Source organism: Pelodiscus sinensis, chromosome 9 (assembly GCF_052426305.1).
Source record: "Pelodiscus sinensis isolate ZL-2025 chromosome 9, ASM5242630v1, whole genome shotgun sequence".
Classification (NCBI taxonomy): domain Eukaryota; kingdom Metazoa; phylum Chordata; order Testudines; family Trionychidae; genus Pelodiscus; species Pelodiscus sinensis.
The window spans coordinates 45,690,618-45,707,665 of NC_143060.1; the positions used below are offsets into that span (position 1 = coordinate 45,690,618).

Sequence of the window (17,048 nt, forward strand, 5' to 3'; positions counted from 1 at the left end):
GGAAAAGGGTTTAATTTTTATATTTTCTTTGACTCACTTGGGATGTGGCAGCAAGGAACCAGTCTTATTTTATTTTTTTTTATCTCAGGGGGACTGAGATTGAACAAGTTTGTCTCTGAGAATCATAGACAGGTTTTTGCAGTGATTATTCTGCTAGCTGCCCCCCCCCCCCCCATCTCTGCATGCAGAGTGTCAGATTGGGGGACTGAGCCATGACACAGACATTTTGTTTTCTATCCCCTCATGTACCTCAAACCCCTCATTTCCAGCCCCACCCCAGAGCACACAGCTCAACCCATTGTCCCAACCCTGAGCCACCTCCTGCATCCTGAACCTCTTATTGCTAGCCCCATCCCAGAGCTATCACCCCCAGCTGGAGCCCTCATCCTCACCTGTACTCCAACCACTTGCCCACACCAGTGAAAATTAGTGAGTTAAGGTGGGGGAGAGAAAAGAAAGCAGTGAATGGGGGTAAGGCCTCAGAGAACAGGCCAGGGTGGGGCAAGTGTGTTTGGTTTTGTGTGATTAGAAAGTTGGCAACTTTATCCATAAGGGGCAATTAGATGAACTGCAGTGCTGGTTCTCCTGTGCTATTCCACAGAACCAAACACTAGTTGGCAAGGGAGGCAAATGATGAAGTTGGTAGCCTGGGCTGCCATGAGAGCTAACCTGCTATTTCCTGGTACAGACTTACTGTGGGCTTGCCACACCCTGGGTCAGGTCCAACAAAAAGGAAAAAAAATGTTTGCTTGTTTCCCCAGTGCAGGCCATTTCACATCTCACAGTCTGAAACTTTGAACCCAAGTAATAAAGATGTTACATGAGACAGAGCATCAAGGCAAATATACAAAGAACTGGCAACTACTAGTTGAGTGCACCAGCAGATTTCATGATGCTACAAACCTTAAAACTGCCTTTTATTTGTTTGTATTTTAATATCAAGACCTTCATGTTTTGACTGAACATCCTGATCTTACAAGTTACACCATTCAAGCTGTGGTTTCTAACACAAACTATTTATTACAATTCTGCTTTTGTGCCTTTTGTACAAACAGCTAATTCTGTTTGATCTTTTTCTCAATCTTGCACACTAAACACATGTCTACACTTAGAATAGTGATAGAAATGTAGCAGTGTTAGTCTGGTGTAGCTGAAACAAAATACAGGACTATGTAGCACTTTAAAGACTAACAAGATGGTTTATTAGATGATGAGCTTTCGTGGGCCAGACCCACTTCCTCAGATCAAATAGTGGAAGAAAATAGTCACAGCCATATATACCAAAGGATACAATTTTTAAAAAATGAACACATATGAAAAGGACAAATCACATTTCAGAACAGAAGGGGGATGCAGGGGGGGGGAAAGGAAGGTGAATGCCAGTGAGTTAATGATATTAGAGGTGGGGAAGGGGAAATGTCTGTGAGTTAATAGTATTAGAGGTGATAATTGGGGAAGCTATCTTTGTAATGGGTAAGATAGCTGGAGTCTTTGTTAAGTCCCCTGCAGAGAGTGTCGAATTTTAGCATGAATGCCAGTTCAGAGGATTCCCTTTCAAGTGCAGATCTGAATGTCTTCTGAAGTAGGATGCAGGTTAGCAGGTCATTGAGACAGTGTCCTTTCTCGTTGAAATGACAAGCAACTGTTTTTTCTTTGTAACCCTGTCTAATTTCTGTTTTGTGGGCATTGATTCTTTGGCGAAGTGTCTGAGACGTTTGTCCAATGTACATAGCAGACGGACACTTTCGGCACATGATAGCATAGATTATATTTCTGGAGGCGCAGGAATATGTATTCTTGATCTTATAACTCACTTGGTTAGGCCCAATAATAGTGTCAGCAGAGTGAATATGTGGACAAAGCTGGCAGCGGGGTTTGTTGCAAGGGAAAGTACCAGGGTTGGTATTAGTGTGGTATGTCCTGTGGTTGTTGGTAAGAATCATCTTGAGGTTAGGTGGTTGTCTATAGGGGTATGTCTACACTACCCCCCTAGTTCGAACTAGGGGGGTAATGTATGCATACCGAACTTGCTAAAGATGCCCGGGATTTGAATTTCCTGGGCTTCATTAGTATAAAGCCGGCGCCGCCATTTTTAAAAGCCGGCTAGTGCGAACCCCGTGCCGCGCGGCTACACGCGGCACGGACTAGATAGTTCGGACTAGGCTTCCTAATCCGAACTATCTAGTCCGTGCCGCATGTAGCCGCGCGGCACGGGGTTCGCACTAGCCGGCTTTTAAAAATGGCGGCGCCGGCTTTATGCTAATGAAGCCTGGGAAATTCAAATCCCGGGCTTCATTAGCAAGTTCGGTATGCATACATTACCCCCCTAGTTCGAACTAGGGGGGTAGTGTAGACATACCCTAGGAGACTATGGGTCTGTCTCCCAGAGCTTCTTGGAGTTTAGTGTCCTGTTCCAGTATAGGTTGTAATCTATTGATAATGTGTTGGACAGGTTTAAGTTGGGAGCTGTAGGTGATGACACGTGATGTTCTATTGTTGGTTTTCTTGGGTCTGTCTTGTAGTAAATGGTTTCTAGGTATTCGTTTGGCTCTTTCAATTTGCTTTTTTATTTCTCCGGGTGGGTAGTTGAGGTTTATAAATGCTTGGTAGAGATCCTGAAGTTTCTGGTCTCTGTCTGTGGGATTAGAGCAGATGCGATTGTATCGAAGGGCTTGGCTATAGATGATGGATCGTATGGTGTGTGCTGGATGGGAGCTGGAAGCATGTAGGTAACTGTATGAGTCAGTGGGTTTTCTGTAGAGGGTGGTGTCTAATTTTCTATTGTTGATTTGTACTGTGGTGTCCAGGAAATGAATCTCTCGTGTGGAATGGTCCAGGCTGAGGTTGATGGTGGGGTGTAGGTTGTTGAAATCTCTGTGGAATGTCTCCAGTGTTTCTTGGTCATGCGTCCAGATCATAAAGATGTCATCGATGTAGCGTAAGTAGAGAAGGGGTAAAAGGGGACGGGAGTTGAGGAAACTATCCTCAAAGACTCCAGCTATCTTACCCATTACAAAGATAGCTTCCCCAATTATCACTTCTAATACTATTAACTCACAGACATCTACCCTTCCCCACCTCTAATATCATTAACTCACTGGCATTCACCTTCCTTTCCCCCCCCCCCGTATCCCCCTTCTGTTCTGAAATGTGATTTGTCCTTTTCATATGTGTTCATTTTTTTAATTGTATCCTTTGGTATATATGGCTGTGACTATTTTCTTCCACTATTTGATCTGAGGAAGTGGGTCTGGCCCACGAAAGCTCATCATCTAATAAACCATCTTGTTAGTCTTTAAAGTGATACATAGTCCTGTATTTTGTTATGTCTACACTTGCCATTCAAAGTGGAAAAAGTCTTTATTTTTTGCTCAAAATTCACGGGAACATCTAACACTTGACACTGGCTTTTTGCAGTAAAGCTTCACCACAAAACAAAAACCACCTCCATGAGAGGCATGCGGCTCTAATGCTTTTGTATCGATGTGCAAGTGAAGACATGTTCTTGCTGTTTTAGAGCTTGTAGCCTGCACAGGATAACACACAATGCCTACGTGTCCACTCCAGTCAGCAGCTCTGCTGTTGTAACACCAGGAAAACAGGCATCCACCCACCCACCCCCATGCAAAGTCCTGGGAACCTGAAATGCCCCCTTCCTATTTTTTTAGGAAGTGTTCACTTATTTAGCCAGGTGACAATGCCCGCTCCATAGAGCAAATAATCCCCAGCTTGCAGCAATGCTGAGCTACTGGAACTGACCAGTGTTCAGGGATGGGGGTGTGTGCAGGAATCCAGGATGACCTGTGATCACTCTTCCCTTCCCACTGTGGGATAGCTGTCCTCAGAACACTGCTCTCATAGGCATTGGAAGTAGGGATGTGAAAGCGTAACTGTATACACAGTTAAATGATGAGCCTGGACTCATCAGTTAACCTCCACTCTTACATTCAGGCTCCCAAAATGCACACAGACACGCTGCTGCCTCTATGTCAGAGGCAATAGCATGGGTGGGGGACTGGCAGCTGCCTTGCACACGCACACACACACACACCCATGTGTAACCCTGTAACCACTGAAATGTTCAGTGGTTATATGTTTACTTAATTAAATAAATTTTAACATCCTTAGTTGGAAATGCTGCAAATGTAAACACTGATGCCTGTGACTCCAAGTGAATACATAAACCAGCACTTTTCTTTTACCGGTTCCCTATTGCCAGTGAAACTGACAGCATAAAGCTCTGCAAGTGTAGACATAGCCTAAGGCAACACAAGTCAAAGTATCTGGAGATGGAATGAAACAATGGAATAAATTAAAACCTGGGTTAGCAAAATAGGCAAGGATGCTGTAGTGTTTAAATTGTCCTAGTATTCTTAGCTGCATCCACAGCTATAATGTGTTGTTCATAAACAATAGTTCATGACAGAACAAGGTGAACCTGCAACATTTTCTCTTAAGCTACTAAATATTTTGCACCTAATATTTTTACAGCTGACCTGGTACAATTTGTACCGCTGTGGTCCAGAACTATCTGGTCTGGCAACATCCATGGCCCGGCAAGAGAATGGATGTTGCTGGACCAGAGAGCACCAGTGGCAGAGGCTACCGGCGGCTGGAAACAGAAGTGGGGCAGTGAAGTCTGTAGGGCCGAGGAGCCCAGTGGGGAAGCCAGTGCTCTCCCACCTCAACCTCCTCTAATCCAGCAAACTCCCTTGTCTGGGACTAGTCAGATCGTGAGAGTGCCAGACCAGGGAGGTCCAATCTGTATATTGTTAGATTTCTGAGTGGTACAATTATAACCTTTTGATATGTTAAACATGATGGTATATACAGAGTAGAACAAGGCAGAAGTTATTTTATATATTTGTATGCCAATTTTTCTTTTAAATTCCTAAAAATGTCACTTTTTAAAATTATGATTTTAAACAAAATTAGGGAAACTTTCACACATTCTGAATTTATCATTGCTAAAACAAAGAAATTGTGGGTGAGGAGGCTGGTTTTGATTTATAAAATAACTAGCAGATTTACCCGGAGGGTAACACAATTTTTTTTTCAATAAAGGGAAAATATACATACTTTATTTAAATGATTGTATTTTCCAAAAATAGAGTATTATTTTATTAAGTTAATTTTATTTTGATTTTCATAAAAAGGGGATTATTAATTTTTTTTTCATTTAATTTTAAGTAATTTTTTAATAGGAATGCCATGAAGTGTATTTTTCTTCTTTCCTATAAACTCTTTATCACTCGGTATGTTTTAACAAAAAAGATCTATAGTCAATTTGGTTTTCAATAACATTTTTTTATATTTTTCAAAGATTAAGCACTGATATAGCTGTGCCAAAACAGAGCACTACTCCAAATTTCTCTGTTTTATCTCTCTTCTCTAAGGTTTATTGAGAAGCAATACTATTCTAGATACATCCTATTTTTTCAAGTTCATCTTGGTTCAGTCTCTTTCAACATTCACTCAGTTATGTCAATTTTGAGGACTGTATTGATTTGGTGATTCTGTGTCTTATGTTTAGTTTTATGAGAAATAATCCCATTCCAGGCACATCCCGTTTTCCTGGCACAATCCAGCACTTATGGTGGTTTAAGTTATAATCACAGGAAGCTTTATACCGAATTTGGTGGTCCTAGCTCTTACAGTTTAAAAGGAGTTCTTGATCAAACAGAAAAACAAACTAAAAATATATAGTATATTCTCAGTTGAATTAGCTTGTTATTTTCACTGATTAATCAAATCTTATGAAGATTTAAAAGTCATGTTACCAAAAGATTGCTGGGTGTTTCCAACTTAGACTCTTAATTGATGCAATTAGTGACTCATGCTCATTCTGTGAACTATGACTAGTAGATGCATTACAATGAAACAAAATGAAAACAGCACTATAGATCAGTACTATAAGCCTAGCTGTGACCAGATGTTTTCATATTACATATTAAAAAAAGGCAGGTCACATACACTGACCAGTTGTTCCTCAGGTTTTCCCTAGACTGAAGAGGGACTGACTATAGCTGAAGAAAAGCTTCCTTAGTGAATAGCCCTTCATATGAGATCATCTAACTCTGCCTCCTAGTCTAATGTTATCTCTTTATTAGACTGCAAGCTTCTTGGATGAAATTCAACCCTGGTTAAGTGAGTGAAACTCCACCATCTTCAGTGGATGTGTACTCCATAATACCAAGGCTAACTATGGTCCCGTCCTATTTATATCTGTAAAGAAAAATGCACACTTATGGCACCCTATAAACAACAATATTAAATGCATTAAATTAAAAATTATAGCTAAATCAAGTATTTCCACATTGCAATGGCTGAAGAACAGTTCCAGTGCAGATTCTTTCAAATCCAAAAGAATCTGAGTCTAGGCCTAACTAGGTTGGACCTCCCTGGCCTGGCACCCTCGGGACCTGACCAGTCTCAGATGAGGGATTTTGCCGGACCAGGAAAGCTCATTTCTGGACCTCTGTCACTGGCTCTGCTAGCCTGGACTGCTAGCCACCTAGTTGGCTCCCCAACTCCTGCTGGTACCACTGCCTTGCCAACCCCGCCGGGCAGCCGCATGCTAGAGCTCCAGAGTTGCGAAGGTGCAGTGGTCCCGGATCCACGCAAGCCGATACTGCTCGGTCCTGGCTTGCACCAGGTCCAGCAGTCATGAACAGGGGCTGCTTCATGGCAGCAGGACCTTTCCGCGGGCAGGCCCAGCTCCTCGCTGACCCCCCCCCCCATGGATAGGGGCTGCTGCTGGAGCAGCCTCTGCCTGTGGCAAGCCTCAATTCGCTGCAGGCATAGGCTGCTTCGCAGCATCCTCTCATACCCCCCACAGCTGCCTCTGATAGAGGCAGCGGGGGGAGCAGGCGGCACCAGAGAGACGGTGATGGAGGGAACTAGCTTTTAAGCTCATACAGAGGCCACAAAGGGGTGAGAGAAAGCAAAGTACTCGAGTAGTCGACTCCTCACTTACATCTCTATCCAGGCCCCACTGGGTGGCCCTGCCATCAGCTCGCAGTCCATGGAAAGGTCTGTGTTGAGTGTGGAGGGCCGCAGGCCAAAATGTTTGAGAACCACTGCTGTAGGGGAAAGGGATACTTATCCATATTCATTTGGATAAAACTGAGTACATTGAGCATACCACCAAGTTGCTCAGAGGCTCTGGCCCCTTGACCTTCCTGCCCATAGCATTTGTGGGGGCAAGTGTTTCCTCTGCACATCCATATGCATCACCAGTTTTGCCTGTGGATGTCTTAAGATGGCCTTAAGCCACTTCTGAACTACATTATGTGCAGACTCTATTAGGGATGTTAGAGTTTAACCAGTTAACCAAGAAGCTAATATCGATCGATGAACATTACCAATTAGATGCTGCCCACCTAGGGAATCAGCTCCCCCTCCCCCCTCCAACCACTATGGCTCTGCATTTGAACTTGGAGCTGGCAGGCAAGCTCAGCCCTGGCATGTGCTGGGTCTCGGCAGCTGGCCCAGCTCTTGAGCTGCCCCCACTGCAGCTCTGCATTTGAATTTTGAGCAGACCAGGACCAGGACAAGCTTCCAGGACTGGCACATGCTGAGACTCAGCCTACCGGCTCCTACTGCAGAGCCTGCAGCAGCCTGTAGTACATTCCCAGGTAAAACTTAACAGTTTACCTCATAACCGATAGGATATTTAATGGGTACACAGTTACTGTTTTAAATGATTTCTAACATTCCTAATGTCTACACAAACAGCACTGCAGTGGCACAGCTGCACTAACAAAGCTATGCCGCTCTAGCACATCTGGTGAAGATGCTCTATGCTGATCAGAGCGAACTCTGCTGTCGGCATAAAAACCACCTCCATAAGTGATACAAGCTATGTTGGAAGAAGGAGAGTAAGATGGATGTACAAAAGCAATTTAATGACTGTGGTGGCTTTTACATTTGTAGCAGCTAAAGGAAGAGCTTTTAAAAGATGACCACTATCATTATGAGAAGACGCTGGAGAGGGATAGGGCACGTGATGAGAAGGGAGGCAGACGTCATTGTAAAGGTCACACTTCACTGGATGCCTGAAGGACAACCGAAACGTGGGAGGCCCAAGACAACATGGCGGCGTACTGTTGAGGCAGATATGAAGAGAATGAACTACAAGTGGGACACACTGGAGAAAATGGCCAAAGAAAAACAAAAATGAACAACCTTCATGGCTGCCCTACATGCCAGCGGGCGTAATAGGCATTAACTAAAGGAAGAGAAGACCATTCCTATTCTCAGTCGCCTTACTGAAGCCAGGTAACTCCACTAACTTCAGTGGATTTATTTCCAATTTTCACTGATGTATCTGAGCTGTACTTGGCAGAGAGATTCTCTGTTTCTACATTTGGTTCAGTTTTTCCATATGTAAAAGTTAGCAAGCAAACCTAAAGAGATTGACAGAATTGTTAGGAAGTTGCCTGCCATGATAAAATTTGTACTTATAAAATTAGAAATACATGACATTTTGCGTATCAGAGGGGTTGCCATTTTAGTCTGAATTTGCAAAAGTGACAAGGAGTCCTGTGGCACCTTATAGACTTAGGGTATGTCTACACTACCACCCTAGTTCGAACTAGGGTGGTAATGTAGGCAACCGGAGTTGCAAATGAAGCCCGGGATTTGAATGTCCCGGGCTACATTTGCATAAAGCCAGGCTCCGCCATTTTTAAATGTCCGCTTGTGCGGACTCCGTGCCGCGCGGCTACACGTGGCACAGACTAGGTAATTCGGACTAGGCTCCTCGTGAAACGAGGAGTAATGGTAGTTGGGACTAGGAAGCCTAGTCCGAACTACCTAGTCCGTGCCGCGTGTAGCCGCGCGGCACGGAGACCGAACTAGCGGACATTTAAAAATGGCGGCGCCCGGCTATATGCAAATGAATCCCGGGAAATTCAAATCCCGGACTTCATTTGCAACTCCGGTTGCCTACATTACCACCCTAGTTCGAACTAGGGTGGTAGAGTAGACATACCCTTACAGATGTATTGGAGCATAAGCTCTGACAAAGCATCTGACAAAGTGGGTCTTTGCCCACGAAAGCTTATACTGCAATAAATCTGTAAGTCTATAAGGTACCACATGACATTTTGATACAGTTTTTAGTGCAGAATGCTGGGACATTAAACATTCAGTTTCCCTCAAACATTAGAAAATCTGAGTGCCTAATTTCCTCTCTTCCCACCCCCACAGAGACATAGACACACAGAGACACACCCCTATTTCATTCCCTGCATTCTGCAACTTTATCACAGGCATGAAACTGGTGTGACAGGTTTTCAATAGTGAACATACAAAATATGATTGACATTCACTGCTGGCATGCAATTTAAAACTGACAATTCTCTCAGTTAAGGAAACAGACTGTACCGTCCCTTCCCTAAGTAACTAATCATAGAATCATAGAATATTAGGACTGGAAGGGACCTCGAGAGGTCATCAAGTCCAATCCCCTGCCCTCATGGCAGGACCAAATACTGTCTAGACCATCCCTGATAGACATTTATCTAACCTACTCTTAAATATCTCCTGAGATGGAGATTTCACAACCTCCCTGGGCAATTTATTCCAGTATTTGACTTCCCTGACAGTTAGGAACTTTTTCCTAATGTCCAACCTAAACCTCCCTTGCTGCAGTTTAATCCATTGCTTCTTGTTCTATCCTCAGAGGCCAAGATGAACAAGTTTTCTCCCTCCTCTTTATGACACCCTTTTAGATACCTGAAAACTGCTATCGTGTCCCCCCTCAATCTTCTCCTTTCTAAACTAAACAAACCCAATTCTTTCAGCCTCCATTCGTAGGTCATGTTCTCTAGACCGTTAATCATTCTTGTTGCTCTTCTCTGCACCCTCTCCAATTTCTCCACATCCTTCTTGAAATGCGGTGCCCAGAACTGGACACAATACTCCAACTGAGGCCTAACTAGCGCAGAGTAGAGCGGAAGAATGACTTCTCGTGTCTTGCTCACAACACACCTGTTAATGCGTCCCAGAATCATGTTTGCTTTTTTTGCAACAGCATCACACTGCTGACTCTCATTCAGCTTGTGGTCCACTATAACCCCTAGATCCCTTTCTGCCTTACTCCTTCCTAGACAGTCGCTTCCCATTCTGCATGTGTGAAACTGATTGTTCCTTCCTAAGTGGAGCACTTTGCATTTGTCTTTATTAAATAAATGAAAATAGAGAACACAAATTCATTGATTGCAAGAGTGGTTTTGAACCCTTCAACTAAATCAGGTTTTGTAATTCAACATATCCACTACTTGTCTCTCTTGCATCCATTTTACACAGCTGTAACTCCATTCATTTTCGGTGAGCCTGCTCTAGATTTGCACCATCACAGCTGAAAACAAAATCCATCCCTCTGATCTGAAAGCTGTATGACATGTTTCTGTCTCAGAAGTGGATTTTCTTCTTTTATTTTCAAGTATTAATATTAATAAACTGCCTTGGATAGTGACAATATAAAATATGAATGAATACCAAGGATAGGCAGGAAGCTAAAAGCCCTTTAAGTAATCTTTTATTTATTCAGGATCAACTTTTGAAAGTAATTAGTTTTAAGAATACACAGTTTTAAGAATACTAACATTATAATTAGGCTATTTTGTCCTGGTTTTCCATTAGGGATATAAAAAATTAACCTGTTAACTGGTTACCTAGTAAGTGTTAGGCTTACTAGAATGCTTACTTGATAACCATTTAACTGGACTGCAAGCTGTGGGGATACAGCTGGTAGGACTTCAGCCAGACCAGAGCAACAGGCAGGATGATATGGTGGGCAGGCAGGATCCCAGCCCTGCTGTGGCGGCAGGGGCAGGCAGGACCCCAGCCTACCTGCATGTCACCGCGGTCCCGGCAGGGGCCGGTGAAACCCTGACCCCGCCACCACCACCCCCAGCCCACTCCAGAGGCCCTGACATGTCTGCCCGCAGCAACAGTAAGACCCTCCACCCTGGCTATCCTGCTCCCACCAACGGTTAACTGGTTAAATGATACAATTTACAGGAGGCCTAATCTATAATGTGTGGCATTATTAAAAAATAAAATGAGAGAACTGTATAATGTTGCACTCTGGTTATGTTACACAGAAATATGAGATAGACCATGAATGTGACAGTGGAGAGCTCTATCTTGCTAAACTAATCTCAGGTTTGATTGCAAATCTAGAAAGTCAACATAAATTAACAATAATTAAAACAAATGTAAACTTTTAAGATTAGCTAACCTAGTAAGGCCAACTTCATCAGCTTTGACAAACAAGGAGATCTAATTAAAAGTCACAGACCAAATGTTGCCTTCTCAGAATAAAATCACCTTATCATAAGAACTTTCTAATCCATAGAATTATGTATGGTAAGTAAACCATTTCACATTATACTCTGTCCCTGGCTGAAAAAGAATAAGAAACAGAATGTTTCTTTTTAGATATATGGGATCAGATTATCAGCAGGTATAACTCAGCACAGCTCTATGAAACTCAGTGTAGCTAGGGTGATTTTGATAAGTTAAGAATCTTGTCAATCATATTGTTGTAATATAAGATTTTTATATCCCTAAATGAAATTAAATCACTAACAATAAAGGGCATACAAGTTCAATGGTCCAACGAGAACACTACAACACAATGAAGTATGAATGTTTAGGAATTTGGGGGAGGGATCATGAAATGTTTCTAACAAATATAAAATAAACAGGGTTTTTTAACTCTATGGGTCAGCCACTGCCCAGATCCAAGACAATAATTTCTACTTGCACCTCCTGCTTCAGGAGCCATTTATGGTGTTACACTCTATTGACAGAGGCTGAAAGTGCTCAAACTTTTTTTTTTTACCTGGTGCCCAAGAGGAACTTACACCTCCATGACTCAGATCATGCAAACAGATAGATGCAGAATGTGCAAATCAGTGCCAAAATCAGCTATTCATTCTCTTTATTATTCTGGGCCTGCAATGTGCTATCAGGTATCCTACAACAAGGGGTGGTGAAATACCAGAGATGTGAGACACAAAGCCAAGCCCAACCGCCTACAGAATTACCAACTGCCAGGCTATTAATAAAATTTTGAACTCAGGATATTTTATCTATTTACAGCCTTACAAAAAGCCTATATACATTGGTATTTACAATAAAAAATGTATACTAAGGAATTGAAAACACAGATCTCAGTCCTGAATTGGGTGCATGCAAGCTCACCATGATGACAGTACAGTCACATTCACACGCAGATCCATTTGCAGGATTGTGGCTATAAAGAGTTAACAACTTGAGCAGTCTTTAAAAAGTTGTTTAGCTTAAGATATCTAAATTCAGCATATTAAAAGGAAAAACAAAATTGTTTTCCACCAGAATCCAGATAAAAAGGTGTGAACATTTTAGGCCTGTCGCTCCTTTCACCTACACTATTTTAACTCCACTGACTTCAACTCAGTTACTCCTGATTTACACTAATATAGTTGGGAGGAGGATCTAGCCCTTCTTATACACCTATATCTAAACGCAGAAAGTGACTTCAGAAATGTAGTTCTATTTTGATTATTTGACCTGCTTCTTCTAATGTGTTAGGCCTTGTACCCCACCACAGGGCAGAAGGGACCTGAATGAAATAGGCAAGAGAGCAAACAAAAAATACAGCTGGGGAATAACTAGAGTGTTCAAGGAAAGGTGAAGAACTTTCCAGCAGCTGACTTTCAAGAGGGAAGGGTGGATGCCTGTGTACCTAGATGTAGGGCAGCTAAGTTCACACTGCTGACAAGAGCAGGTCACTCTCGAGGCGCATTGCGGGACACCTCCTCGTGGCCACTGACAGGCACAAAACCAAGTGCAGAGTACACGGACACTGTGGCCAGAAGAAGACAAAAAGTTCTGCTCCTCTCCTAGAGGGGGCCTTTGTTGGCAAAGCAGCAGAGTTTTGTCATGGGGAGGGGCACTACAGAGTGTACATCTCCCCTAACAAAGAACAGGGCTATGTACAGTGAACCCTCGTTTATCGCGGTAGATAGGTTCCAAACCCGACCGCGATAGATGAAAATCCGCGAAGTAGGATCCTCAAAGCCTCGGGGAAGCCGGCCGGGGGGCATCCCAGGCGTGCCTGGGCTGCTCCCCCGCCGGAGCCCCTCCGCGGCTTTCAAAGCCTCGGGGGAAGCCGGCCGGGGGGCATCCCAGGCGTGCCTGGGCTGCTCCCCCGCCGGAGCCCCTCCGCGGCTTTCAAAGCCTCGGGGGAAGCCGGCGGGGGGGCATCCCAGGCGCGCCTGGGCTGCTCCCCCGCCGGAGCCCCTCCGCGGCTTTCAAAGCCTCGGGGGAAGCCGGCGGGGGGGCATCCCAGGCGCGCCTGGGCTGCTCCCCCGCCGGAGCCCCTCCGCGGCTTTCAAAGCCTCGGGGGAAGCCGGCCGGGGGCATCCCAGGCGCGCCTGGGCTGCTCCCCCGCCGGAGCCCCTCCGCGGCTTTCAAAGCCGCGGGGGAAGCCGGCGGGGGAGCAGCCCAGGCGCGCCTGGGATGCCCCCCCGCCGGCTTCCCCCGAGGCTTTTTAAAGTTTTGGTAAGGATCAATTTTATGTTCACAGTACAGTGAACCCTCGCTACTTCGGGGTTCGACCATCGCGGATTCACGTATATACATAATGTAATGAAAAAAGTCCGCGAAGTCGTGAATCCGCGATGGTCGAACCGCGAAGTAGCGAGGGTTCACTGTAGCACTTTAAAGACTAACAGGATGGTTTATTAGGTGATGAGCTTGTGGGCCAGACCCACTTCCTCAGATCAAATTGTGGAAGAAAATAGGCATGTCCATATACACTAAAGGTCATGCCTATTTTCTTCCACAATTTGATCTGAGGAAGTGGGTCTGGCCCACGAAAGCTCATCACCTAATAAACCATCTTGTTAGTCTTTAAAGTGATACATAGTTCTGTCTTTTGTTTCAGCTACACTAGACTAACAGGGCTACATCTCTATCACTATTCTACATCTCCCCTGTTTGGTCGACAAAAGCTGCCTTTGGCCAATACAACTCTGTGGTGCAGACAAGGCCGTACTTCCCTGGGGAAGCTGAGCCCCGTGGCACTCACTGCTGCAGAAGGCACCAGGGGCGTCACCTCCCCGCACACACATCCTACCCCGGTCCCACCCGGCCCCTACCTCTTCTGCATCTCTGCCCAGGGGGATGCCCAGGGCTTTCAGGCCCGCCTGCAGCTCGGCGATGTCCACTCTCCCGTCCTCATTGAGGTCCAGCTTCTTGAAGAGATTCTCGTACCGGGAGCTGTTGTTGGCTTCTTCGCAGGCAGCCTGGGGGAGCACCCGGCCCCGCAGGAACCGAAACATGGTGCAGCCGGCCGGGGGCGGGCGGAGCAGCGGGGAGCCGCGGGCGGTCAGGGCCAAGCGGAGCGGGGAGGCCAGAGCCGAGCGGGGAGGAGGAGCAGGCAGTGCGCGCAGCGGGAAGGGAAGGGCGGCTCCCCCAGGCCCGCTCTGCCTGGCCACGGCCTGGGCGGGGCGTAGCTTCCTGGCCTGAGCTACCGAGCCGGGTGCGAGGCTGGGCCGGGCGGGGGATGGGAAAGCGGCTGCGGGCGGGGCTGCTCCAGCTAGACACGGGAGCCCTTGCGCGCCCCTCCCGCCTCGGGCGCCTGGCCCCGGGCGGTGCCGACAACGGAGCAGGGTGCAGCTGCCTGGTGAGGCACAGCAAGGGAAGGCGGATCGATAGCCCTGGCCCGGCCGGGAAGGGAGCTGCGCTGGGCTGGGCTGGGCTGTCCCGGGGGGCCGGAGCCAAGGCGGGGAGCTGCAAAGCGGAGAGAGCGTAACATCCACTGTGGGCAAAACAGGGAAACCCAGCTTCCTGGAACCTAGCTGCGTCCCCACTCGCCGGGCGTGGGGCAGCGGGTCGGTGCTTAGCAAGGGACGGGGGGCTGCAAATGCTTGTTTGCTTCAAACTGTTTTCAACCCGCTTTTCTGCTGCCCTCGGTTTTTCCTTGTACGGTGACTAGTCCTGCTCTTCTGCACGGAGAGGAAGAATGGCCCCGTGGTTAGGGGGCCTTGAGACTCAAGTAGAGCAGCATGTATTCCCTGCTCTACCACATTATTCTGTGAGCTGAGGTTAGCCTTGTTCCTCAGTTCCCGTTTGTCAAATGGAGATCATACTTCAATCACATGAGGTTGCGAAGAGAATACATTAAAGGGTCATCTGAAGAAGTGGGCTGTGCCCATGAAAGCTCATGATACCATCTACATGTTCTGTTAGTCTATAAAGTGCTACCAGACCATTTGTTGTTTATTTAAGTTTTTACATTAAAGATTTGTGAGGTGCTCAGGGGCCAATGGAACGCATGTAAGTACCTAAGATTCTTAGGCTTTTACATACCACAGAATCTGAGAACTTAAATTAGTATGATGCTAATTTAAAATATTATAAAACACAATTGGAAATAAATAGTGAAGGGAAAGTGCAGTGTTGAAGTTAATATTTAAAACAATCCCTTGATTATGCTACTAATGTTTTACATTATAAAAATAAAGATAATTTGCTATATCCAGTAGGGATATGATAATGTACCTGGGTATATGGTTAACTGATGAGCCTGGGCTCATCAATTGACCTTCACAGTAATACCCAGCTTCCCCTCCTCTTCCCCTCCTGATAGAGGCAGCAGTGGGGTGGGGGAGGGCAAGGGCCAGGCAGCTGTCTGGGAGCTGATGTGCAGGCAGCAGGCTACTGCCAGCTCCTCACCACCACCACCACACTGCTGCCTCTGTCAGTGCCCAGGGCAGGCAGCTCTGGGGGAGTCTGTGCTGCCAAGGAGCCAGCTTAAAAGCCAGCATATGGTTGGTTGGACTCAGGCCTGCATAATGCAGTGCAGAGCTGTAACAAGGGTGAGGCGAGTGAGGCACTTGCCTTGGGCACATAGCTGAAGGGGCACAGAAAAGATAACTACTACACTGTCTTCACTTGTGCCTCGTGCCATGTCAGCACCCCCGCCCATGCCAAGGATGGTCTTGCCTCAGGTGCCAAATTATCTATTTATGACTCTGATGCAGTGTATATGTAGCGCCCCCTCTCCACCTGGTTACCTTCTTTAATGCCAATCTGCTTACAGGTTTTGATGGACAAGTCTGGGATCTTCTGGATACCGCCACCCACTCAACTTTATTTTTTCTGATGGATTTATTTGGCGGTGCCTCCATCCCCCTCATTCCTTCCTGGCAGGGTCACCAGGGCAGCTTGGGAAGAAAATTCTAACCCAGGGAAATCCCCACGTACTTGCCAGATAGTTGGAGACTCCCAGAAAATAACACAAACACATACACTATAATAAACACAGTTATATTAAACAGGAGACAAATATAACATAACAGGGTAAAACACTATTTTTAGGGTCACTGGTGCCCAGCAACTGTAAGATTAGTGTCCTGTTGGTACGTGTTTGGGGCCCTTGATGATTTATGACCACAAATTTCTTCTCTGCAGTGGTTTAGCAGTGAGGCTGAATGGGTCCAATATAGCCCAAAGGACTCTCAAGTGATAAATCCCTCCACAGGTTTAATATGCAGCAGGTTATAAAATCATCAAATTCCCTGACTTACTAACTAAAGGACACACTCCATGAATGAGGCTCAGGTTCAGAGATGACTCAGTCACTGCAGAGGAGCTGGTCTCTTCTGGCAGGGATCCTCCTCAGGCAGGAATCAGGCTGCTTTGGTCTCAGAATTTCCCCTCGCCACAAAGGGATGCAAGGCTCAAGGTGCAGGCCACACAATTGCACTAAAATTCAAACTGTAATCTCCTAGCCCAGCATTCAGACACAAACACAGCAGGCAGCAGCCCCGAACCAGCAGACAGAGCAGAGCTGATCATGCGGTGACTGGTCTCACCCAGGGAGCTGGAGAGCCAACTCAGCGTGGCTGGGGAAGCCTCCCAGCAAACTCCACAAACTGGGAATCAACAGTGGAGAAATAAAACCCAGCTGAGGGATCCTGCCTTCAGGTCCTTAGAGGCTAGTTCTCAGGGGGAACCCTGCATGCAGGCCTGGGGCTTACTAG

At 45.9% G+C, this 17,048-nt stretch overlaps 1 protein-coding gene across 1 annotated transcript in view; it reads right to left on the reverse strand.

Moving 5' to 3' along the window:
• Window positions 1–14,342, reverse strand: part of SLC25A24 (solute carrier family 25 member 24) — a 42,134-nt gene extending 27,792 nt beyond the window's left edge. The window contains exon 1 of the mRNA XM_006119789.3: window positions 14,160–14,342. Within this exon, the coding sequence (XP_006119851.2) occupies window positions 14,160–14,342 (183 nt within the window). The remainder of the gene's footprint in view (window positions 1–14,159) is intronic.
• Window positions 14,343–17,048: the final 2,706 nt, after the last annotated feature.